This window comes from Brassica oleracea, chromosome C4, assembly GCF_000695525.1.
Source record: "Brassica oleracea var. oleracea cultivar TO1000 chromosome C4, BOL, whole genome shotgun sequence".
Lineage (NCBI taxonomy): Eukaryota > Viridiplantae > Streptophyta > Magnoliopsida > Brassicales > Brassicaceae > Brassica > Brassica oleracea.
The window spans coordinates 5,928,992-5,955,312 of NC_027751.1; the positions used below are offsets into that span (position 1 = coordinate 5,928,992).

Here is a 26,321-nt window from a genome sequence, read left to right on the forward strand (position 1 = left end):
TTTTTTTATTTATAAACACTATTTTATTATTTTTTGTATTTATAAATACTATTTTGTATTTATAAAAAGATGATTTCATATCTATAAAAATATTTATATTTATTAAAACTAATTTTGTATTTATAAAACATTTTTTTATTTATAAAAACTATTTTATTATTTTTTTGTATTTTAAATATGTTTTCTATTTCAATTTTAATTTTATATTTTTGAATTTCAATTTAAAAAAATAAATTTATAATATTTTTTTTGAATTTTAGAAATATTCCGAGGAAGTGTATCCCTCGGAATATTCCGACGACATATTCCTCGGAATATTCGGAGGAATTTCCGACGAAAAAAGTCCTCGGAATATTCCGAGGAAATTCATTTCCTCGGAATTCCGTCGCAAATTTCCGAGGGATTTCCGAGGAAAGATGAATTTCCGAGGAGTTATTTCCGAGGACTTTTTTCATCGGTATGTCGTCGGAATAGCGTTATTCCGACGACATACCGACGATTTTTTCCCTCAGTATGCCGCTGTTTTCTTGTAGTGTTATGTATTTGATTGTCATTTAGTCAAACAATAAAATGATATAGCTCTAAATTGACTATACTAAATTTAAAATTAAATAAAATATAAATGCAACAATTTATATATAAGTAAAAATGGTAAATATTTCAAAATTCACAATCCGCGCGAAGTGGAGAAAAAATCTGTAGTATATTTAATAATAACTAAATTAGTTGGAGAAGAAATAATAGGAAGTTAAATTAATGTATTGGTCCAACCTAGACTATTTGCAAATAGATAAAACGTTATCATGTTTTAATAGTATTGATGATTATATGTCCATATTTCTTTTACAATCCTTTTGAGGCGAATCAATATTGACTTTATTATTATTATTATTGATATTTTTTATCATGAAACTGCCTTTATTATTGATATTGATTGATGCCAATAACCAAATGCTTTTATTATTGATTGATAAATATATAATTCAAAAAAAAAACTGAATAAGAAAACAAATAAAGAGTACATTGATAATATGCTTCAAATCTCAAATTTTGGTTTCCACATTTTAGATTTTGGATTCCAAAGAAAATTACTTTTGGCATAGCAATCTGGATTCCCAAAATCTTCTATTTCATGATGTAACTTGTTATTTTCCATCCATACCAAAAACTTAGATTTATCTTGATCATCAAAGAGATTGACAAAATGTTTTCCGGTCTTTGAAAAATATTTTTTTTTATTGTGGATCTCTGAAACATATTTGAAACCATAATAAGATTTTGAAGATATAATTAAAGTAGACTATAAAAAATATGTAAAAGCCACGTACATGAAAACATAAGAATTATGCTTTTTTTATGCTCTCAAGATGTCACATTATGTCATGTGCCTAACTCCTTCAGAAAATAATATGATGATTTGGTTAAAAGAATTCAATGCGGTGTTGAAACCTGAACTTTCCTTTTCATGAGTTGGCCATGTGTATTGCAATGACTTCATAAAACAGGGTGCAGGAACCACTTTGGCAATTTTTAATTGTTTTGTCTTTCTGGATAGGTTTTATTTTCGTGAGATTCGTGAGACATGCGATGTTCGTGAGATTTGTGAGACATGCGCTTATATAAGATATAACAACGAGTTGATATTAGGGTTGTTTTGGTACGATGGTTTACTAATAGATTTAAATGGTTCAATTATATAATAATGTAACCAATTTATAGTTAGAGTAGAAACCGGATACATATATAAGGTGAAATATTTGGCACAGGCTGTTATAATATACAGGGAAAGACTAAAAAAGTAATAAAAAGAAAGAGTGCAGTAACATTTCATTGGTAGATTTTTTTGGACTATTTTTCTTTTATTAGTATAGATTATGTTCATATAAATGTATACTCTCATTTGTAAAGTGACAAAATTAACACAATAAATAGTAACAAAACTCTCATCCTCATGTTTTCTCTCTACTTTCCATAGATTTGAGTAAAAGTACTTATTAAGTCAAAACAAAAACAAAAGAAAATGAAGACAAAACACAAAAAAAAATACGTAGATAGTATGATAGGAATAAGAATGAAAGTAACGAAAAAAGTAAAATAATAGAAAACTTGTTCTTTATTATTCCATCCCGGATTTGATAAGAAATAGTTTTATTCTGTGCTTCCTTAAACTAAAAGGAATGAGAAGAAAAATTAAAGAAAAAATATTATTTATAAATAGTATCAAATCTAAGAAATGAATAAGACTTGACCATTCCATTCATTCTTTTGATCTGGACCTTAAACTAGTGTTATCCATTTACTGATAATTACGGAAACGGATAAGAGTTGACCAAAAAATAATTCAACAAATCTAGTAAGAAAATCTAAATAAGAGTTTGTACGTCACACTTCTGGTAAGAGATAAAAGGTGAATTAATATGGATATCAACGAATTGATTAGTAGTTGACTCCGACTGATTATATATACCGATAAATATCGATGGAGAAATAGAAGTAAAATTTAAAAATGGATACACGTCAAATGCTGGTTATATTTTCTTATGTGGTTCTCACGCATATGACCCTAGGAAACATTGATGTTAGAGTTTACGACTTCTACTTTGTTTTCCATTTCTTAGCACTTGATCTTTAAAGTTTTTTTTTTTTTTGTATTCATCAATTTTACAGGAGTTCGATTGTGTTGATATATACAAACAACCCGCTTTTCAACATCCATTGTTGAAACACCACAAGATTCCGGTATGATAGTGACATTGCTTTAATAAAATATGAAATAAATTGGACAAGTTAGAAATATTTGACCTATATTTTTCTCTAAATTAATCGTGTTATCATCTGTTATGTTTCAGGAAAAATTCACTTCGAATGAAAGTTTTGATAGAAAAAATAAATATAAAACAAATGATCAAAGTTGTCCAAAAGGAACCGTGGCAAACTTAAGACAAAGAAGTGAAACTGAGAGCCTTCATCTCGACACAATCTATCAATTCGGCCACCATGTATATCCTTCTTTTCCTGTTTTATAGTATATATTCATCCTCTTTTTTGAAAATGAGTATATATTCATTCCTTATAAAAAATAATAATTCAAACTATTCAGTGTGTTATGAAACTTGCAAGACGTGACGTTTATACATTCTTGTACAGTTTGCGTTTATGGATGCATCTTCGTTTGAAACCATCTATCGAGGAGCACAAGCTGATATAAGTATTCATAACCTAACTTTACAAAATAACCAATACAGTAAAAGTCAAATTTGGTTAGAGAATGGACCTATTGCCGAACTCAACAGCATACAAGTTGGCTGGGCGGTACGTCTTTATAAACTTTATACATAATACACATGCAGTGGAACCAAGACGGCACATCCCATCCCATATTTTGCGTAGGTACATCCAAGAGTGTATGGAGACAGTGCTACACGATTGACTATATATTGGACCGTGAGTAAACTAGTACTTTTCTTAGTTATGTTTGTATCTAACCATACTTTTTATTCTACATAATACTAATACGGATAATATATTGTATCAATCTGTCTTTCATTTATTAGGGAGATGGCTATAAGAAAACTGGATGCTATAATACAGAATGTCCTGGATTTATTATTATTACTCGAAAACCCTCGATTGGAAGCATTTTTAAACAATCCTCTGTGTATGGTGACAAGCCAGTAACTTTCACACCACAAGTTGTTCAGGTAAACAATTTATTGACAATCTTCTATATGCATCTTATTTGACATTAGTTTTGGGAATGGGAGTATAGTGTATATAGTTTCTACCAAGTATTTCTTAACTGTTTTTCTTTTTGCTTCAATATTTTATGTAGGGCTTTTTTGGAAACTGGGCACTGACAGTAGACGACGAAATAATTGGATATTGGCCCGGAGAGCTATTTACACACTTGAACAAAGGAGCTTCTCGGGTGCGTTTTGGAGGAAACACATTTATATCTCCAGATGGGATTAGTCCTCCAATGGGAAATGGTCATGTTCCGATCTATGACTATGAAAGGAGTTCGAGTTTTCTTCATGTGAAACTTACGAATGATAAGTATCAGAGCATCGAAGCTGAAACACAAATGGGGGTTGCAGATTCTAAGTGTTTTACACTAATAAGTCGGGATTACACCAATGAGACTGGAAAGTCCTTTTCTTTTGGAGGACCAGGTGGAAGATGTGGTGTTTGATTATTTTATATATGTTCTGACCAAGACTATCAAATTTACAAAAGAAATATGAACTGTTTTCAATACTACAAATCACTTTTATGTTTCTTGTTTTAAATGAGAGTCAGTACAAAACAAACATGAGAATATTGAAGTTACAGATATAATTGCACTTAAAAGATGAAGAAGCATCACAAATGAAACATAAATAACAAAAAAAAAGAAATGGACAAAACAATCTTATTTAGTTTTCCCTTTGTCTAGAAAATACTATGCAGTAACTGTATACTAGGTGTTTTGCCCGATAGTGCTGGGTTAATCGTTTTACATTATATTTTATTAATTTAGAAACTAGCATGATAATTTATTATTTTTGTTTTCAAAAAATTAAATTAAACATCAAATTATATATATATATATATTTATTTATTATTGGGTTGAAATTTTACATTCAAATATTAGAAATATTTTAGGAGATATCTTTATACAAAATGTTTTTAGTTGATTAATATTTAATTATAAATTGTTTATATGATATTTTCTAACTTTTATAATTGAAAAAAAAAATTAACTTTAAGATAACAACACAATATATCAGAATTATCTTATTTAAAAATTCTAATATTATTAATAAAAATTCTAAGATAACAACACAATATGTAAGAATTATCTTATTTAAAAAATTCTTATATTATTAATAAAAATTTGTTTTTAATTATATAATTAATTATATATAACTCATTAAGGTTTATATTGACTTTAACCACTTAATTATTTTAAATTGTTTTTATATCTTATTTTTAACTTTTATAATTGAAAAATATGCTTTAAGATAACAACACAATATATAAGAATTATCTTATTTTTAATAAAAATTAATATTATTAATAAAATCGTATTTGATTAAATAATTAATTATATATAAAATTCATTAAGGGTATCATCATGTTTGATCACTCTAACTTTCAACGTGAGAGCTACGTTGTTAAATTTTACTTCACAAATAATAGTATAGATTCGTTTTTGATTATGTAATAAATTATATATTAAATTCATTAAGGGTAGTATAGATATTGACCGCTCTAACTTTCAACATGATAGCTCCGTTGTAAAAATTTACTTCCCAAATAATAGTATAGATTAAGTATTAACCTTATGCAATCATCAAATCAGAATAAAAAACAAAGTATAAAGTTTATATTTACAATTTTATGTTGCTGCTCCTTTGGTTAGTTCACATTTCCTATCAAAACTTCTTGATTATAAAAGAACCAAGCTTTAGTTTCCTATTGGAATGTTCCGGTACGGATATGAAACGACATTGAAGCATGAAAGTATTTTGGTGTCAAAGGAAACTGTTTTTTTTTTTGTTCACTAGGAAACTGATTTTTAAAACATTGGTCAATACAAAACAAACATAGAAAACTGAAGTTAAACATACACTTGCACATTAAATAAATATAAGAAGAATGGTATTTAGCAAAAAAAGAAAATATATAAGAGGACAGACAAATAAGAAGCATCATAAAGAAGAACATCACAAAGTGAAACACCTTTAAGAAGAACAAGACAACAATAATTTTTCTTTTTCATTTCTCCCTTTGTCCAGAAAACACTATGCACTATATATATATATATATATATATATATCTTATCCGGTCAACAAACCAGAATCAATCACAAAACCACAAAAATATAAAGTTTATATTTACAATCTATGTCACTGCTCCTTTGGTTTGTTCCCAGTATATAGTTCCCTTCTATCAAAACTTCTTGATTACAAAAGAACCAAGCTTTAGTTTTCCATTGGAGTGTTCAGAATGGGTATGAAACGGCTTTATAAGCATAGTGCATCTGTTGTTTCAGAGGGAAGAAGCTCTTGCCGTAGTTCAGGAGATAAATAAGATTGCACATTAGTTTGTCTATGGTTGTGGTTCGCGTGTTTTGTTATAGAGGTCGATGGTATCTGTGTGGTTGGGATCAAGACTCAGAGCAGCTTCACAGTCTCTGATAGCCTCTGCGGATTTACCCATTGAATCACAGAATGCTGCCCGTAGATGTAACAGTTGAAGGTCAGGTTTAAAGGCTAAGGCTCTCGACAGCTCCTCAATGGCTTCGGTTTCTTTATGGTCATCCATTAGAACTGTAAACACAGGTTTCATTAGAAAAACAGAAATAAGAAACAAGGAAGGACTGTGGAACTTAGCGCACCTGCGGCTCTGTATCTGTACGGGTAAGTTCTCAGAGGATCTAGCAGTGTGGCCATCCCTAGGTCGCTCTGTGCCATCTCTCGGTCACAATACTCTGACCGCTTCTCAAAGGCAGATGCATTGTTCCGAGCTTTCTCTATCAGCTTCGTCATCTCATCGTACGCCCATTTCCTTTGGTGTTTCAGATGGTAAACACGAGCTAGCCCTTGGTGAGCACGTGTGTGCTTGATGTTTAGCGCGTTAGTGTAGCAATCAGCTGCAAGATCCAGCTTATCACAGTCCACATACACACTTCCCAAGTTGTTCAAAGCCTGCAAAAAAAAATACAACAAACTGTTAAATGATAAAAGTGTAATTTTAATGAACCGAAACAGTTTCTTTCACTTACTTGGCCCTTACGAAGACCATCTGATGGACAACGAAGTGCTTCTTCAAGGAGCTGGATCACGTACTTTGAGGACTCAGGGTCGAGCGCGGAGTCTGCAAGAGCATAAGCTTTGAGGAAATATGCTTCGAAGGATCTTTGTATGGAAATAGATTCCTCGGCCTTGGCAAGTGCTTCTTCACGGTGTCCTGTGTCATACAGTATCCATCCTTCATACACGAGTCGCTCGTGCTCTGACTTTGAATGGTTTCGAGCTAGCCTAAGGCTACGCATTGCTGCCTTTTGACAATTTAACCTGAAACATCAAACCAACACATCATCAACTATCTGACTGGAACCACCTTGAATGGTAAACCTCATGGTTCTAAAAATGGTAAACTTGAAAAAAAAATTGGATTTATACAACTCAAATCGGTTTAAACCATTCTAAATCAATTTAATCGTTTTATATCAATTTATATTAGTTTAAATCTTTTGAAGTAAGTAATAATGTTAGTATAGATCCACAAAATTGTCTAATTTTTTTTGTTTTGTATATCTAATTTTCATAATTCATCAAAATAATTTTATAATTAAACCCAAAAATTAAAATATCTTATATAAATGTTAAATATATATACATATATAATAAATCAATAATTCATTAACCTTCGAATAATCCACCCAGTCACTAGTTCTCTACAAAGCGTCTAGTTATTTCTTGAACATTGGTAAACCTAAGCTTCTCAAACAAAGGATGTACCTTAAGAGAAGAAGAGACTGTCTGAAACGCAGAAGACTCTTCCCCGGATCATTAGCCAACATATGATGAACAACAGCTAGAGAACCAATATCATCAACAGATGACCAACGATCATATAGCTGCATCCAGCAATCAGCCTGGTTCCATTGCTGTACCAGCGGGCGGAGAAGCTCCACCATATGATCACCATGAATCTTCTTGTTAAACATCAAGAAGTTCGGCTCCAACGTCAAAAGCGCTCTTATATCTTTCAAAGCACCCTCATAGTCCTCCATAGCTATAGAAATCCACGCTCGCATCTCCAAGCAGTCAGGAGAGACCTTAAACCCCATGATCTTGTTCAGCTCCGCGACCGCAGCACCGAACTGACTCTCCTCGGCCAATGACACTGCCCTGAATTTGTAAGGGAAAGTCAATGTTGGATCCAAATCAGTGGCCATGTCCAAATCCAGCAGCTTCTCTTTACCGCTGCAGTACAAGGACCTCTCCTGGTGCATCCATCCAGTAGCAGCTGAACAATCCGAGATCAGCGAGTTCATGATCTTATAAGCCGAGTAGCGATGTCCGCGCTTAAACTTAGATCTCGCTACACCAACGAGAGAGTAGACATGACCGGCCTCGACCGCGGAGCTAAACCATCTCTCCGCGTCTTTATACTCTTTCCTCTCGAGCATCACAGCACCTAACTGGTGACAAGCGAGCTGCTTCTGCCACGCCTCAACCGCATACTCAACTAAACATTCTAACAACATTACCGTTGTGTTCGATTTCATATCATCCTCCATAGCGATCTGGCTCAAGAAAAGATACAACACAAACGAACCGTGCCCAACCAAACCCAGCCTCTCACGTCCCTCAACGCTGCAAAAAATCTTCACAACGTTAGGGTTACGCATCAAGCTAGGCAACTCTCTGAGGAACACCTGAACACAAGCCGCCACCAGAAGGTACGCAGCCTCCTCCAATCCATACTCAATCAACGACAACGCACCATCAAGGTCCTTAACAAGACGTGACAAATACGAATCGCAAGCTGCTTTCAACTCGTCGCAGCAGAACCTATTCGCCAACGTGAGAAGCTCCAAGACTATATTAATAGGAAACATCTCAACTTTACCAACTCTACTGAAAGCCTCAGCAGCTCTCATCCCTTCCGCTGAGACTCCGTTATTTGTGAAGTTAATCGCGCTTAGTCTCATCTCTCTAAACCCACCGTACAGCATCGCCTTAAAGGGTCTAGACAAGGAAGCAATCTTGTACCTCACGCAACGAACCTCCTCATCACCTATGCAAAAGGATATATCGTAATCCACCTCAGACGTCGAACATTCCGAAACACAATCTCCACCGTTGGTTTCAACTCTCGAACAGAGGCAACGATCGTAAACGGACTCCGGGTGGTACCCGGAGACGAGAGACGCATTAGGGCATTCGAGATTTCTTCCGCAGCAATCCATCGAGGTGGTGCCAATAAGCTCATCTTCCCTCCTCTCGTACCTAAGCCAAGAGGATAAAACCACTTTTGCGTGGACGTTGACGGCGTGCTGCCGAGCTGACCGGAGACTCCGCCGGAAAAGCTTCGGATCGGTTAAGCCTCGGAAGATCGCGCATTGCTCTAAGAAAGCTTCGGACTTTTCGAGCTGCGAGGAGTTCTCTATCCGACGGTGGACTCCAGCGAGCTTCTCGATCGAATCGACGAATTTGAGGGAAGGATCGATGTGAGGCTCGAGGAGATCGGAGACGGGGAGGCCGTGAGGGAGGAGAGAGTCTAACGAAACGGCGGCGTTTTGGTGAGTACGGGAGGATTTGGATCGGATTGAGTTTACGCGAAGGTGGTCTTGGAGATGCTGTAATACCTTTTCACGGAGGCCGGTGGACGGAGGAGGAGAGGAAGAAGGGTTGTTGTTGAGAGCGTAGACCTGCGTGGCTTTGCATCCTTCGATAAGCTTCAGACTTCGCATCGTTGTGAAGAGATTAGGCTGCATCGTTTCGCTCGTAAAGATGAACACTTTCGAGAGTTTTTGATTCGATTCGATGGGGTTAACCGGAAAATCAGAGATCTTAACCGGAAACCACTTCCCCCTCCTCACGATTTTGCTTAATTGTGATTCTTTTTGTTAATCGGAAAACGTGTTTTTTGGCAAGTCTAACTTTCATCAGTTTCGATATTCTTGTTTCGTTGATTCCCGACTAGTTTTTTTTTTTTTTTTTTTTTTTTTCTCCCCGTAAAAGTAGAGAGGAGGTTATTGGAGGAAAAGAATGATCTTCCTCCTCTCTCTCTAGCTTTTGGTTTCTTGTTTTTCTTTTTCTTTTTCTTTTTCTGTTTTCATATGTTCTGTAGTTATTACGTGTGTTGTTGGTGTCTAGGTTATTGGAGGAAAAGAATGATCTTCCTCCTCTCTCTCTAGCTTTTGGTTTCTTGTTTTTCTTTTTCTTTTTCTTTTTCTGTTTTCATATGTTCTGTAGTTATTACGTGTGTTGTTGGTGTCTTGTTCATTTGGGGGCTTGTCTTTTTATTTCCCGTTGTGTGATACTCTGATTGGTTTATAGCTGGAAATAAAGACCAGGGTGCGGAATCTTGTTTTGTTTTGACTGACCATAGATGCTTGCTTGTTAAAAGAGATGTTGATCTAGAATAGGGGAGAGATTACATGGAATCTCTCTGGAAAGAAAAATAATGGATTTGGGCCTCAATTGGACCCAAGTGAAGAAAGCTTTAACAAGATGATTGGGTCTTCGGAGGAAGAAAATAAAGAGATTGTTTTCTACATTTACACATCTAATCTTTTTCTGATTGATTAGGAGAATTAGAGATGTACAAAGTATCCAGAATACCATCATTGCTGTTTGGTCAACAACGGTCTTCTATGATGATGACATTCACTTCAATGGTTTTTTAGGCTAGCCAATCCTTCATTCCCATGTACAACTTGAACGAACAAAGGCACACCTGGTTCTTCCACCTATTATCATGATTTCAGCTCTCACAGCTTTTGCTTTCGATGTATTTATTCATCGACTCTGCAACCTTAGACACTAGCCCTTCTCTGTTGCTACAGCTCAACACGACTCTCAGCCAAGTCTTCAAACATTAAATAAAATCTGAAACAAAAACAAAAACATGAAGTTCACTATTTACTTTTTGTATACTATATTTAAGACTCAATGGGCTTAAGCGAAACTTTACTATTCACTATTTGCTTTATATAAAAAAACAGTCACTACAAACAACTAGGATATCAGTTGTCTACAGATCCATCTTGTACAATGCTTTAACTAATGTTCTTTTATGTTAAAAAGTTTGTAGGCTGCACTGACAACAAAATTTCTAGTTTCTAATTTGGATCACATGACTCGCACCATTTCATAGAGTTTAGACTGAGGCTTTCAATATTGATACACTATGTTTATATTATTTCATGGGATACTACAAGATAGTTTTGTAATAATTAAAATTGGAAGGATTATAAGAATAAAACGATACGGAGACGTAATTAGACCGGTGAAATGTAAACATCATGAACGTATGTGACAAGAGTAAAAGAATTTCATACTCAGATGAGAATATAGAAATGCAATTTTCTTCAAACATGTCACATAAACAATGTATTTTTCCATATTGATTTTCGGTTTGGTAGGGAACTGAGATCGCTATCAGAATAATTTTCAGCTACCCAATAGATACATTCTTTATCAATTTAGCATTCGAATCTCAGTACACGTTGATTAACTTTTGAAAATTGAAAGGGTCATCGTCTCGCGTCCAACTTACATATATAATATAACCATATTCAAACGATAGTTTTTTAGTCATTGCTTTATCCATATGTAAATTAATATATGCATCTGGTTTATACAAGAAACAAAAAAAACTAATTTTTTTTTTACCTTCCTGCCATTTTTTACCATTACGGCATTCATCGAGGATGCACAAATTACGGAAAAAATTGTATATACTATGAGCACGTTAGAACAATAATTAGAAAATGAGATATTGTTACTAAAATTAGCTTTTGTGTATTTTATAATTATTTCACGAAACTTTATCGATAGAATTATTTTCAGCATTCGGTCGTTGTTTTATTCTCATATTACATTATTCGGCTGACATATTATTCAAACTCATAACATTTATCAAAAATATGTATTTCCACATTTAGTTTTTTTTTACACTATATCTTATGAGAGTACTAAAATTGTAACTACAAAAAAGTGATTAATCTATTACAAATAACTTTTCAATATTGTATTTTTATTTTAGAAAACTTTATTCTGTTCATTTTTTTCTAAATTTTTTTTCATCTGTTTTTTTCATTATTCTATTGTCCAACTAACATACCAATCAAAACTATTAAATTTTACAAAGGCTCTAACGATATATAAGATACTGCAGTTACATTGAAGTGTGTGAGCTTCATAATATGGTGATACATATGATTTTAACATGCCTACTAATATTTTATACCTAGATTTGTCCGAAAACAATATTTTTTTATTTTTAACTTTGGATTCCGCACATTCACATGTTTTGTATTAAAATAAACATCTTGTAATATATATTCTATACACAAATATGAGAGAGAATCTGCCAGTGAGATTTGAGATGATACTGATATGTGTGTATAATATGATCCGAATATGTATTTTTGTTTAATTATGGGTTTGGAAATGAGCAAAGAAACAGACATACTTGCAAGTTGTAACTACTGAAGATAATGTTGGATCCGTATTTGTAGGAGTAAAAATTAACTCTTACGTACAGGTTGACTTCATAGTTCACAGGCCGGGTGTATAAGAATCTCGTCAAGACACACCTAATTTTTATGGATATTCTCTCATAAATATATCAAAAAGTTTAAAATTTAAAATTAACAAATTAAAATAAATGGATGTCAAAACTTAAAAAATAAATGAAAATTAGAATTCATTAGTTATCATCAGATTCATATACACCAACCTATGAACTTGTATAACCATATACATATGAAGTTAAAATCATTAATGTAACTTGATCTTATGAAACTAAATTTTGGAAAACTGCAGCCAAACAAACAAACTAAAAACTAAAATGAAATAATAATTAATTAACAATTTTGTAAAATTGTTTAAACCCGCCTGAAACTGCGTACTTTGTTTAGAACCGCCTAATTCTGCCTAATGACAAAATACACTTCTCTGGAATTTAGGAATATATGTCCATAAAGATCTTCGTTATGAGTAGTCGTTTCAGACCGTTTTTTTAAAACACATGGAAACATCAGCTAAACAATTTTTTCTTCAATGGTCCGATTAAACCGATTAAGACATCGTCAAATCGATTCAATTATAGATGCCCACATTGCTGAAAGTCGAAAATGCAAAATGATTTGACGCTGATGCATCGAAACTCCAGATATGCTCATAAATGAAATTAGCATTGTATGCATGTACAAGCCTAAATCTAGTAATCTAGATGTGCCTACAAATAGAAAAGATATATGGATACCGAAACATATGTGTAGACGTGTAGAAGCAGCAGATGGAGACATATGCAAATAAATGAAGAGAAAAAGGCTTGGTGACAAGAAGCTTGTGAATGATCGATGGGAAGCCTCTCTACACGTGGGGGGAATGAAAAAGTTCTTCTTTTTCATCTTCATCAAGGCTTACAGTTTCCTCCATTCTTTTCTTCCCTCTCCTCAACAACTTTCTTTTGGTTCACATGTTAATTTTGAAGAATTTTACATTCCGTGGTGTTATTTTATTGGAGATTTTTTTTTTGTTATCTATGATACAACATATACTCATTTGGAACCAAACTTAATTTTAGGATACACCAAAAATTGATTGAAATTGACTATATAAACAGTTATAACTTTCGTCGACATATTCACTATTTTGTGGCAAAAAAGAGTACTGATTAATCATGTGAGTTACCAGGTTCTCCTGTAATTGCAATCGGACTTCGTATATGGATCTAAATGATATTAATGGAACCGTATGTAAAAGAAAAATTGTTCCAAACGTTTCAACCTCTGTATAACATGGTTAAAAAGTTTGTAGAACAAGCTTTTAAAAAGATGTTAAAAACGGCTCAACTAACAACGCTATTCATCGTTTCACGGGGGTCGGATGTGTATCGCAAACCAAGCAAGGACCACTAATTTAGTTTCTTGGTTACATAAATTAAAGTTTTGTTACGAATCTATAAAATGAATATGAGGTAGGGAGATATAATTTTGTGTAAGAGAGGAGCAATAATATCCCGTGATTCCCGTTGGAAAAGAAAAGAAGACGAAATATTTGTGTGATGGAGTCTACATCAGGGACAGCTGAGCAGTCACACGCCTTGTAATCTAATTTATTTGTCTATCTACCACTCTCGTTTGTCTTTTGCCGTTAGCATTAAATGCCATGCAAAACCCTAAATCCCATCGTCTCATCAATGTGTTTTGTGAAAATATATCCAATTTTTTGTTGTGAAAATATTTCTACGTACCATTATTTATTCATGTGTTAACTGTTGGATAATTCCAATTAACTCGAGGAGCTAGTTTCTAAATCTAAGAAGAGAAGTTCTTATAATCTTTGTGTTTGTGCAACTTTAATTGGTATCAGAACGGTTGACGAGAAATCTGCAAGAAGACCAAAATACCCTTCGAATAGGAACGGTACCCATCGAGTTAGGATTGAGAGGTGTGTGTGGCAGAAATCAAGTCAAAAGATCCTGGAAGTCAGTTGTGGGACACGAGATGAATGTGATCCTTAGTTTGAAGGGGAGAATGTGATATAACAAACTAAGTCCCACATTGGAGAATTAGACAAAGAGAGTCTAATATATAAAGAGCTGTCCAACTCTAATAGTACGAGACCTTTTGGGAAGAAAACCAAAAATAAAACCATGCAGGTTTGCCTTAGGCCCAAAGTGGACAATATTGTACTAATCAGAGAATAAAGAGTTGGACACGGGATTTCACAATCCCAACAATTAGAGTTGGAAATCTCTTTATATATTAGACTCTCTTTGTCTAATCCTCCAATGTGGGACTTAGTTTGTTATATCACATTCTCCCCTTCAAACTAAGGATCACATTCATCTCGTGTCCCACAACTGACTTCCAGAATCCCGTGTCCAACTCTTTATTCTCTGATTAGTACAATATTGCCCACTTTGAGCCTTAGGCAAGCCTGCATGGTTTTATTTTTGGTTTCCTTCCCAAAAGGCCTCATACTATTAGAGTTGGACATCTCTTTATATATTAGACTCTCTTTGTCTAATTCTCCAATGTGGGACTTAGTTTGTTATATCACATAAGTTTTTTTTGGTTTAAAAGTTTCTATTAGAGTTTATCACTGGTAATTGTGTTATTCCAATTGCTCTTCAAAATGTGTATGAGAACAGATAATGTATTGACTCTCTGGACTACCAATTGATCGTTATATTACTGCAAACCAATTGAAAAAAAATCCAATTTCAAAAGGCATTTCTTGTACATATATACAATGAATATTTTTCTATAAAATTTATTGATGTCACGTACTGAATCTTCTAAAACATTAAGGATCGAAAATAAAGTTGCAAACAAAAAAACGGGTAAAAGGAGAATTAAGTAAAAAAAAAAATCAAAATCAAAGATCTTAAGAACAAAATTATTTATCTCGATCATCCATGACTTGCACATTAATTGACAAAGGTCTTATTCAATTTCTTGAAAGTTTAAACTTTAAATCCTAATTCCGACAAAACTACTCTAGGTATATTTTAATTTTGTGAATTCTATTTTGCATTAAACTATTGATTCTGTAGGTGTCAACATATTTTAGATTCTTGGTGTTTTGTTTGTTTCTAAACGCAAATAATATCTTAATCATACATTCATACTAATTAATGCATTTGATATAGTGTTAGTCCCGATACATGAATTTTATTTATATCTATCATACTAATGAAAGGCCAGTTTGATGAATCAAGGGTAATTTAGACTACTTAGAATATTAGCAAACGAGCGTAATTTCTATCTTTTGGATCAGTTTTCATCCTTGCTGGTGACACAATACTAAAAAAATAAGCGTTACTTGTAATTCTTTGGTATTTCATGCTATAGGTAAATATATCAATCTATCTACTTTAAATAATAAATATATAGTTTTCTCCCTGCATGCTAAATACTAACATTATGCATGCATACATCGCATATAACATTTTACAAATATATATATATATATATATAGAGCTGTCTACAGGAGAAAAATGCCAAAATCAATTAGCTGGGAACAGAAAAGAAAAACTTTTTAGCATCTGCAACAAGATTTAGGTGAGTGTTTGTCTACATGCTCCGGGAGGAGGAGAGAGAGAGAGGAGGGAATCTGAAGTGTATATTGATCTAGGGTTTCTCATAGACAAAGACCAAATCTCCATGCTTTGAACCAAGCACAATTCATCTTGTCTTTTATCTCTTTCATCTCAAACCAAAGTATTGATCTATCCACTTCTTCCAAAACCTATATCCAAAGTCTAAAGGCTCCATATCTCCGCCCCTTTACAAAGAAAATGATCCCAAGTATGGATGGAAGCGGGAAGACTACTGACAGGGAGGAAGAGGAGGAGGAGGAGGAGGAGGAGGAAGAAGAAGAAGAAGACGGTGAAGGAGAAGGAGAAGGAGAAGGAGAAGAGAGTAAGGTTTCAAGCAATACTACAGTAGAAGCTGAGGTTGGTAAGAAGACGAAGGTGAGGCCTTATGTGAGATCTAAAGTCCCTCGACTCCGGTGGACTCCTGATCTTCATCTCCGCTTTGTCCGTGCTGTCGAAAGACTTGGAGGTCAAGAAAGTACGTCCCTAGCTACTTTCTTCATCAACTCTTCCAAATATAAAGCTTATGCAATTCCTTGGTTATTTCTTGTAACCTTTTGCTTGCTTGATGAAATAATTTTTTTTTGGATTATGTATATATAGGAGCAACTCCAAAATTGGTCCGACAGATGATGAATATCAAAGGGCTCAGTATTGCTCATGTCAAGAGCCATCTACAGGTACATCCATATACACTTATACATAGTTATCAAAGGGCTTAGTTATTATGGTTTTTTCTTTTCTAAGAATCTGAGAAAATTATATAAAAGTTTCTCACTAAATTGCATATTGGGGAATTTTAGATGTACCGGAGCAAGAAGATGGATGATCAAGGGCAAGGTATTTGATTGTTTGTATTTGTTTTATTTAGTTATTAACATATATGTGAATAAATTAGGGTTTTGATTTGTTACCTCATACTTATTAACTAAGAGGTGTCCATCAATTGTTTGCAGCCATAGGTGATAACAGACATTTCATCGAGAGTTCCACAGATCGGAATATTTATAAATTAAGTCAGCTACCGATGTTCCGAGGCTATAACACTAATCATAGCCACGATTCTCCATTCAGGTTTATATTATGTATCCCATCATTTTATTTTCATTTTGATCTCTTTACCTTGATACTCGATTAATAGTCTTCCATTTTGTTGAATTATTTGTGTAGATATGGAAGTAGATTTTCAAATGCTTCATTGTGGAACTCTAGCTCCCATGAGACAAACCGGAGTTTAATAGATAGAACCTGTTTAATTCGCGGCTCGTCGGTTAGCAATAACATCCATGGAAGTGAATATTGGACTAACAACAGGTCTTTCCCAAACACCTACTCTTCTTCAGTTTCTAATCACTTACCAAAGCTAAGACACAACCATCAAGAACGGACAAATTTAGCCACATTCAACAGCATTCAAGGACATTCAAGAACGTTTGAGAAGTTCGAGACCGGTATTGAAGAGAGGACCAACCATGTTTATTGCAACAAGACAACGGGCAAAAGAAACGCAAGTACCAGCCTCGATCTTGATCTCTCTCTTAAGGTAAGAGTACCCGAGGAGACAACTTTGGAAGAGACAGAAACAGCAACAACAACGGATCAAACGTTGTCGTTGTCGTTATGTTCATGGAAAAAGAGCCGAGTGATCAAGACGGATGAAGAGGATCGGACGGTTAAGATTGGACAGGCAAGTACTCTGGATCTGACTCTATGAATTATAGGTAAGAATGAGACAAATTCTAAGTGAGATCCTGAGGTACTTATCCAATAATATCTTAATATCAGTGCCTTTATTGTTAAGTATTTATGTACTTTATTTAATATTATTAGAAAGGAAACAAAAAGGTCTGAATATATAAACATTTTGAGTTTGTTTGATACCACCAATTTGTATCATCACATATATATTAAAAAAAATGTTACTAGCTGCATGGTGATTCGATTCTTTGTCCGTCTGCTTCCCATGCTATCTAATTGTATACACCCTTAACCAAAAAAAAAACTAATTATATATACATAGAACACACTAATTTTCCCTAATTAAATATTATACATGTTTAGTTTCCTAATCATCCAAATAACACTTCATAGTTTATAGTATTTTCACACCTTCTCTTAAAATTTTAAACCAAGGTAAAATATTTCTTCCATTTTTTGCAACACAAGTAAAATATTTATTTCTTAATTCATTTTTGTGTGTGTTGTAGTTTACGGCTTACCTTTACGGTGGCGGTTTACTATCCGATATATATTACCTTTAGCGTTTATATTTTTTTTTTTTTTTGTAAACAAGGCTTTTAGCGTTTATATTTCTATTCTACTAAAATAAAATTCACAAGTTCTATTCATGTGTGATATTTTAAAAAATGAATCATTTAGAAAGTTATATTTCATTTATTTCTTAATAAAATATTGACATCATTATTAAATCACTTCATATATTATCGATATAATAACTACTTTCCTATAAAATCAGAAAGAATCAATTAATGTGTACATTTAAGAATCTTGACCATAAATTTTAATTATCTTAAAACACATGTAAACTAAACATAAAATATATTAGTTAATCTGCCACAAAATATTAAAAACATAAACAATATCATTCATATTCTAAAAGATTGATTCTCTATTAAACTCAATGAATATCATTAGAGTCCTAAGATCATTATTTATATTCCTCAAGACTATAATATAATTTATAAATAGTATTTTTTTATTATTTATAACTTAAGTTAACACTACAAGAAAACACAAATTTAACGACGGCGGTTTTCCTCGCTAATTCCTCGTAAAATCGGGTTTACGAGAAATTAACGAGGAAATACGTTTCGTCGTTAAACGTTCGTCGTAACGCATATTTCCTCGCCAATTCGTCGTAACTTAGCTAGGAAATGATTTCGTCGTAAAGACAAAGAACAATATTTCGTCGTAAAGACCACGTAAATATTCCACGTAAGGATGTCGCTTCATTTCCTCGTAAATATCTCGAAAGGTGCCCTTCGTAAATTACACGTAAATATGTCGAAATTATTTCCTCGTAAAGAACACGTAAATAACTTGAAACAATTTCCTCGTAAAGTACTCGTTTATTATTCCTCGTCATTTCCTCGTAAGGTTTTTCTCGTAAAATACTCGTTAAGTTTCCCCGTAAAGAAATCGTAAATTAGCTACGAATTTGCTTTGTTTTATTTGACAGAATATAAAAATATAATTTAAAAACAATTAAAATTATTTAATTGATTAATAAAATTAAAATTCTAAAAAAAATCAATACCAAAATATTTTATATATAAATAAGTTTTGAATTTATAATACAAAAACCAAAAAAAAAACTAAGAGTCGTTCATCGCCCGGTAGAATTCATCACTCGTCCTCTCTACATCCACCTCGGCATGTGTGTGGGATGATGACTCGCCTGGAATGAGATTTTATCGTCGCAAGTTCCTCAACAAGGACTCCCATTCCGGATTTGTGGCCGCTACAACGTCCAAGAAGCCCTCGAGTCCACCCACACGAGCTATGAACGCAGATTGCGTCGAGGCCAACTCATGATGCAGCTCAGCGGACTTTCTACGCAGCTCATCGGACTCTCTACGCAGCTGAATGACTTCATCATCATGTGTCTGACCATAAGACGATGTCGCTCTCGGAACATCGTTGCCAGAACCAATCCCCAACGTACGTCCCTTTTTCTTAGGGACAACCTTAAAAACAAAAAATAAATATTGTTTGTAAAAATTTAAAGTTAAATTAAATGAATAATAAAAAAAATTAAAATTTGAAAAAATTTACCTCCTCGTAAATCTTATCCACTTCAAGTGTGGATAAGGTGACGGGTAATCCATCGGTGGACTGCTGGGTCAGCTGGGTCTGGCGGTCCTCAACCTGAGCAACCAAGTCGTTGAAGAGTTGCTCGGACTTGCCATCTAGAAATTGGCCCGCCTAGTTTTTGTGAATCCTCTCGTAAAGTTTCATAAGAGACGGGAGTTGTCCCGTCTCTTTGGCCTAAAAACATTTAANAAACGGACAACGGCGTGGGGTTTTTGGCCCGTAGAGTGAAGCATCGGCCCGTGACCGTGCTCATCTACCGTGTTACGGGAGGCAGAGCAAGACTGGGCGATTCTGATGGACGCAGGATCCCGCCAATAACGGATGAGGCCATCCCACCCATCTGTGGTGAGCTCAGCGGGTTTGCCACGCTCATATCCCTTCACGATCCAGTCACCCTTCCAGTTGGAGATCGTGTCCAACAAGCGAACTTTCGCCTTCGCGTAAAACATTTTCCTCACCCTCTCAGTGACCCCCATGGACCAATGATATTTTTGGTGTAAAAATAAATTTTAATTCATAATAAGTTTTTCTTTAAAAATATATAAATCATAAAAAAATTAAAGTATATATAATTAATGAATAGTAACTTACAGCGTAAATTTTGAACCACGTCTTTCTGACGTAGATCGGGGTCTTTTTCCAGTTCCGATGTGGCATGGAGAAGTAACCTTTCATCGTGTCGGTTATGTCCAATGTAAGACATCCGTCAACCCTAAACCTGAAAAAAAAACAAATTTAAAGAATAAATTATTTATTAATGTTATAAAAGAATTTTTAAAAAATAAAAAAAAAATAATTAATGTAACATACCACAAAGTTCCCTCCGGTCGGTCGGGGTTTATGACTGGTAAACCTTCTCTGCCTGGCTGACTGAGAATGTCCTCGACAGTGTACTGCGAGTAAGGAGCACTCGGAGGCACCATCAAATCGGGATGAATCTCGGCGGGCATCGGAGGAGCCATCGGAGGAGGCACATGAGGAGCCATCGGAGGAACAGATGGTGCACTAGAAGAATGCGACCGAGAGACTCTCTGAGAAGGCTGAGTCTCGGGGACAGTCTCCTGACCGGAAGAACCGGGAGCTGAAGAAAAACCGGGAGCTGAAGAAGACGACAGGTCTAAATGACTACCAGGCTCAGTGAACATCTGTCTGTAATGGGGGAGTAAGTCTGTTCTTTCGAATCGTCTGAAAAAAAAATTTAAAATTAACATCCACAGTAATTAACAAATTCTATAAATCTAGCTAAATTCTCTACATTAACCACCTAATCAACACTAATCAGTAAACCTATCTAAATTCCCTACACGAACCACCTAATCTACCCTAAACGAAACAAATTAGAGAGGAAATAGAGAGAGAAAGTACCATAGCTACGAAAGGGAGAGGAAGTGGAGAGGAAACGGGAGACGAAGCTCGCGTGAATATATAAGAAATTAGTAGTCGTCGTAAATTCCTCGTAAACTTACGTGGAATGAGCGAGGCCCGTGTTTCGTTTCCTCGTAGCTTCCTCGTAAACTTATGTGGAATTAGGGAGGCCCGTGTTTCGTTTCCTCGTAACTTCCTCGTAAACTTATGTGGAACTAGCGAGGCCTGCGTTTCGTTTCCTCGTAATTTCGTCGTTGGCTAACGAGGAATTAGCGAAGCCCGTGTTTTCCTTTTCCGAGGTCTTTACGACGAATTGGAGAAATTAGATAATTATTTTAAGTTTCGTCGTAAAGTCCTCATTAGCTAACGAGGAAATACCGATGATTTACGAGGTAGGAGACGAAGCTAAATCGTCGTAAAATCTTTTGAAATTTCCTATAAATACACACGAGTTTGCTTCTCAAATCAAAGACAAACTCACTAATTTTCTTTTCAAATCAGAGATAACTCACCAGTTTGCTTCTCAAATAAGAAAGATTTGAAAAAAAAAGGGGAGAAAGATACGGGAACACATGTGGGCGGAGACAAGGCTAGACTTACGTAGGTCTCGCCTTGTTTCTCCCTTCCTATGATTCCGGTATCTTTCTTCTCTTTCTTTTTTTCTCTTCTTTTTTATTGGTCGTTCATTTACGAGGAAATAGCGAGACCCGTGTTTTTATTTATGAGGAAATAGCGAGGCCCGCGTTTTCCGGTTACGAGGTCTTTACGACGAATTGTGCCTACGTGGAATTAACGAGTCCCGCGTTCTTTTTGTCGTTATTTCATCGTTAACTTACGAGGAAGTTACGAGGATTATGGTTAAATCCCTAAAATCCGAAACCCCATACCCATCTTCCTTATATTCTACTTCATATATTCCAAACCTCAAACCCATCTTCCCTTTAACCTCAATCTATTCTTTCCATTCCAAACCCCAAATTCTAAAACCACAATTCTTTAACTTATAATCTCAATCTTTTATTTCTAATACAAACTCTCGTACCTTACACAAAGTCAAATTATTTCCATTCCAAACCCCAAAGTCTAATACAAACTCTCGTACCTCACATGCATTAAGTCTGAAAATAAATCTTATTAAAAACAAATACATCAATCGGATACATCGACATTCTCGTCATCACTAGAAACATCATCATTTTTATTAAACTTGTCTTCAACAGCGTCGTCCGTGGCATCGTCGGTAAGATCTCTGTACTCATGATTATGCGGATCAATGAGAAGGATGTCATCAATTTCTTGTTCAGGTTCCTCGACTTCATTTATCTGTTCTTCTTGCAGTGGTGGTTCTTCTCCACTGATGATTCGTCCTTGTGGTGTAACTTTGATCACGGCCAACCAATTTATTCTTGATTCTCTCATCCGAGGGTATGGAAGGAAGCTAACTTGGTCTGATTGTGAAGCTAAGATGAAAGGCTCGAATTTGTTGTACCTTCGTCCACCGTTGACATCAACTACACCGAATTTGTTAGACCGAACACCTCTGTTGACGACGGGGTCGAACCATTCACATTTGAAGAGGACGCATTTCAGCTTCAGTATCCCTGGAAATTCGACTTCAATAATCTTCGTCAAGATCCCGTAGAAATCTGTTTCCCCTTTCACACATATTCCATAGTTACTGGTCGCCAGCTGTCTACCATACTCAAATGTGTGAAAAGTATAGCCTCGTGTGAAATACATATGTGATGTGGTGACCTTTACAAGTGGAGATTGAATTACTTCGTGTAACCACTTAGGATAATCTGCATCGTCGTCGTCATAATCAACCTGCAAAAATAAAGAAAATGTTAATGAAATACAGATCATGTATGAAAAAAGAGTTTGAGTTAATACCTGATTCCGCAACCACTTAATGAAGTGTTGATCTTTCCTTTTGTCTACGTCACTTGTGGATATACCAGGAAATGTTTCTTCGACTTGAGAAACAAATAGGCTGTAAAATCACATTTTATAGGAATGAATCTCTCGCAATTATACAATTAATTATACTTATATGTGTTTCGAAGTGTCAATATATGTTACCTTTCAAAATAACGCATCAATGGATCTTCGCAATTGAGTAGAATATAGGTGTGTGCACTATGAGCGTCTTCTGAACTCGACCACCAAACTTCTTTTAATTTCTCACCGAGTCGTCCAATCTGGCTAAAGATGTCTAGAACACCAGCAACTGCATATGTTGGCGCGACACCACCATCATCATATCTTCTTGGAGCTCTTTTCCGGGTACGTACTTTTGAACCAAAGTAGTACGATGTGAAGTGAGAAGTTTCTTCCGTCAAACTTCCAGCAATTATATAACCTTCAACTTTTGCGAGGTTCTTTGCTTTTCCCTTAAAATATTTCATGGCTCGCTCATACTGATACATCCATCCGTAATGTACAGGTCCATGAAGCAATGCCTCATATGGGAGGTGGACAGCTAGATGCTCCATGACGTAAAAAAATATCTTCTCCAAGTTGCACAATAAGATGGGAATGTTCTGCTAAAGCTGTTCCACGACTTCTTCTTTAAGAGTGCGTGTGCTCAGATCCTTGAAAAATGCTCCAATGCCTTGTATATCCGAAAAACAATTAAACACATTATATTAGTCATATATTATTGCAAACTAAGCCATTATAAAATTAATGAGTTATAATATACTACATGCAAGTGCTTCATGTATGTTTGTTGGAAGTAGCTCCGCAAATGTAAAGGAAAGTAGTCGTTGCATAAAGACATGACATTCATGACTCGTCATCCCGGAGAACTTTTGACCATTTTCAACACATCTAAAGAGATTTGAAACATACCCATCGGGGAACTTCACTTCTGATGCCACCCAGTTGAACAACACCGACTTTTGCTTTTTATATGTAACTCACTTCTTGAGCAAATATCCGACATCTGAATATCTGAACGGGAACTTGTCCTTTGTTTTTTATATGTAACTCACTTCTTGAGCAAATATCCGACAAGTCCAACCTCGATTTTATGTTGTCTTTTGTCTTCCCTGGGACATTCAATATTGTATTCATGATGTTCTCAAAGAAATTCTTCTCTATATGCATCACATCGAGGTTGTGGCGCAGAAGAAGATCCTTCCAATATGGCAACTCCCAAAATATACTCTTCTTGTGCCAGTTGTGATGAACACCGTAAGAATCAGACATATTACGAGGGACATGCCAATTACCACTACAACGAACTGTTTCGTTAGCTCCGTAGTAGTCGATTTGCGCTTCAATTTGTTCTCCAGTTAGATATGGAGGAGCAGTGTCTCTGCCAACCCTTTTGTGCCTAAAAAAATTCTTGTTTCTTCGGTACAGATGGCCAATGGGCATAAATCGACGGTGACAATTGAACCAACTTGTCTTCCTACCATTCTTCATTTACGATGCGAGCTATGCTTTTGTGGACCATAAGTGACTTTCCTGCCTATGGGATGTTGTCTGGATAATCACTTATGGTCCACAAAAGCATCGCTCGCATCGTAAAATTCGTCTTCGTTGAACAGTCATACGTCCTCACCCCTGTTGACCACAAATCCTTCAACTCTTTTATCAGTGGTTGTAGGAAAACATCCAGGGACCTTTTTGGATGGTTCGGACCAGGTATTAATATGGTCAAGAATAGCAACTCTCTTTGCATGCATATCTCCGGTGGCAGATTGTATGGCGTAAGAAAGACTGGCCACAATGAATATTACATTCCGAATGGACTAAATCCATCTGTGCATAATCCGAGATACACATTCCGGATATTGCTAGCGAAATCTGGATGTACTTTGTTGAAATGTTTCTAGGCTCTTGCATCTGATGGATGAGTCATCTCACCATCCGTCTGAGTATGCTCAGCATGCCATCTCATCTTTCCAGCAGTCTGCTCTGATTGGTACAATCTTTTCAACCTCTCTGTAATTGGTAGGTACCACATCCTTTGGTACATTACCCTATTACGTCCCCGTCCTTGCGGCTTGAATCGTGGCTTCTTGCAGAATCGACATTCTTCTAACTTCTCATCTTCTCCCCAGTATATCATGCAGTTGTCGATGCAAACATCTAGCATCTCCGAAGGCAACCCAAGACTATAAACCAGTTTCTGAATCTCATAATAAGAATCAGCAGACACATTGTCTTCCAGCAAATACTCTTTAAACAAGTCTGCCCATTCATTCATGCAACTTTCAGGTAGATTGTGTTCAATTTTAATATTCATCATTCTAGCAGCCAACGACAATTTAGAGAGACATTCTCTACAACCACTGTAAAGTGGCTGATTCGCTGCATTTAGCATTTCATAAAACTTTTTTGCATCAATATTAGGTTTTCCATCTTCATCATGAGCTACGAATGCATCAGCTACCATATCATGAAACCTATCATAATCTACCATATGCTCTTCCTGAAGGCAACTATGTTCATTATGCAAATGATCAACCGGTTCTTCCTGAAAATTGCTATTACTACCACTAGCTTCATTTTGATCATAATTATAACTTTCTCCATGTTGAAACCAGATATATTAATTTAGCGTGAAACCTCTATTTATTCAATGCTTCCCAACATTTTCACGATTTGCCAATTTCGAATTGTTGCATTTCCGACAAGGACAGAACATCTTACCACTTTCTTGGGCGAGCGGTGTGGAATCTGCTTGATGCATAAAAGTCTCCAGCCCCGCAAAGTATTCTTTCGTCACTCTCCCGTTAGCATCTCTATGCATATACATCCACCTCTGCAACTCAAAAATGTTTCCGGAGCCCGACATTTTTTTTCACGTTTTTTTTTCTTGTTGGTGTGTTTAAAATGATGTTCAAATGTCCATATTTATAGGAAAATTTTGAATCTGGTAGTTGCAATTTTCCTTCGAATTTACGACGCAATTTAGTTAGGAAAAACATGTTATTTAGTGGATTCAAAATTTCCTCGCTAAGTAGACGTAAAATATTTCCTCGTAAAGTACATGCTACATTTACGTCGAGTTTACGAGGAAATCGTAATTCCTCGTAAAAGTCACGTGATATTACATCGACTTTACGACGAAATGATTTCGTCGTTATTTTACGAGGAAATAACGCTGATTTTATATTTCCTCGTAAGTTCTTCGTAAAGTCGTCGTAAAATTACGAGGATTACTTTTCCTCGTTAATTTTCCTCGCTAAAATTGTGTTTTTTTGTAGTGATTTCAATTTAGTTTGAAATGATCTTGTATGTTAGACCCACAACGAGAAATGGTTGTTACA

The 26,321-nt window shown here is 35.1% G+C and overlaps 3 protein-coding genes across 4 annotated transcripts; 2 read left to right on the forward strand and 1 right to left on the reverse strand.

The window, feature by feature from the left end:
- Nucleotides 1–2,490: 2,490 nt before the first annotated feature.
- LOC106341185 lies at nucleotides 2,491–4,232 on the forward strand. The gene is made up of 7 exons (XM_013779996.1): nucleotides 2,491–2,578; nucleotides 2,668–2,739; nucleotides 2,850–2,999; nucleotides 3,148–3,312; nucleotides 3,391–3,444; nucleotides 3,555–3,701; nucleotides 3,833–4,232. The coding sequence occupies exons 1-7, from the start codon at nucleotides 2,507–2,509 to the stop codon at nucleotides 4,190–4,192; spliced, it is 1,020 nt and encodes a 339-aa protein (XP_013635450.1). The 5' UTR covers nucleotides 2,491–2,506; the 3' UTR covers nucleotides 4,193–4,232.
- Nucleotides 4,233–5,731: 1,499 nt separating this feature from the next.
- LOC106342533 (ethylene-overproduction protein 1-like) lies at nucleotides 5,732–9,811 on the reverse strand. Of its 2 annotated transcripts, XM_013781501.1 has the most exons (5): nucleotides 9,545–9,811; nucleotides 7,509–9,497; nucleotides 6,770–7,061; nucleotides 6,383–6,692; nucleotides 5,732–6,314 (listed from the first exon to the last, which is right to left on the reverse strand). In XM_013781501.1, the coding sequence occupies exons 2-5, from the start codon at nucleotides 9,491–9,493 to the stop codon at nucleotides 6,094–6,096; spliced, it is 2,808 nt and encodes a 935-aa protein (XP_013636955.1). In that variant the 5' UTR covers nucleotides 9,494–9,497; nucleotides 9,545–9,811; the 3' UTR covers nucleotides 5,732–6,093. The 2 variants fall into 2 exon arrangements, with proteins under 2 accessions (XP_013636955.1, XP_013636954.1); XM_013781500.1 differs by having other exon boundaries at nucleotides 7,509–9,811.
- A 5,926-nt stretch (nucleotides 9,812–15,737) lies between these two features.
- LOC106339772 (putative two-component response regulator ARR20) lies at nucleotides 15,738–17,748 on the forward strand. Its single transcript, XM_013778642.1, has 5 exons — nucleotides 15,738–16,315; nucleotides 16,441–16,517; nucleotides 16,641–16,677; nucleotides 16,794–16,911; nucleotides 17,008–17,748. The coding sequence occupies exons 1-5, from the start codon at nucleotides 16,039–16,041 to the stop codon at nucleotides 17,549–17,551; spliced, it is 1,053 nt and encodes a 350-aa protein (XP_013634096.1). The 5' UTR covers nucleotides 15,738–16,038; the 3' UTR covers nucleotides 17,552–17,748.
- Nucleotides 17,749–26,321: the final 8,573 nt, after the last annotated feature.

Excerpts from the sequence above, each read along its gene's own strand:
- LOC106341185 (XM_013779996.1), top strand. The coding sequence starts at position 2,507 with ATGGATACACGTCAAATGCTGGTTATATTTTCTTATGTGGTTCTCACG. Across the intron at positions 2,579-2,667 it reads TGACCCTAGGAAACATTGAT|GAGTTCGATTGTGTTGATAT; the intron begins GTTAGAGTTTAC and ends TCAATTTTACAG. Across the intron at positions 2,740-2,849 it reads TGAAACACCACAAGATTCCG|GAAAAATTCACTTCGAATGA; the intron begins GTATGATAGTGA and ends GTTATGTTTCAG.
- LOC106342533 (XM_013781501.1), bottom strand. The coding sequence starts at position 9,493 with ATGCAGCCTAATCTCTTCACAACGATGCGAAGTCTGAAGCTTATCGAA. Across the intron at positions 6,693-6,769 it reads ATGGTCTTCGTAAGGGCCAA|GCTTTGAACAACTTGGGAAG; the intron begins GTAAGTGAAAGA and ends TTTTTTTTGCAG. Across the intron at positions 6,315-6,382 it reads GTACAGATACAGAGCCGCAG|TTCTAATGGATGACCATAAA; the intron begins GTGCGCTAAGTT and ends CTGTGTTTACAG.
- LOC106339772 (XM_013778642.1), top strand. The coding sequence starts at position 16,039 with ATGATCCCAAGTATGGATGGAAGCGGGAAGACTACTGACAGGGAGGAA. Across the intron at positions 16,316-16,440 it reads AAGACTTGGAGGTCAAGAAA|GAGCAACTCCAAAATTGGTC; the intron begins GTACGTCCCTAG and ends ATGTATATATAG. Across the intron at positions 16,912-17,007 it reads AGCCACGATTCTCCATTCAG|ATATGGAAGTAGATTTTCAA; the intron begins GTTTATATTATG and ends TTATTTGTGTAG.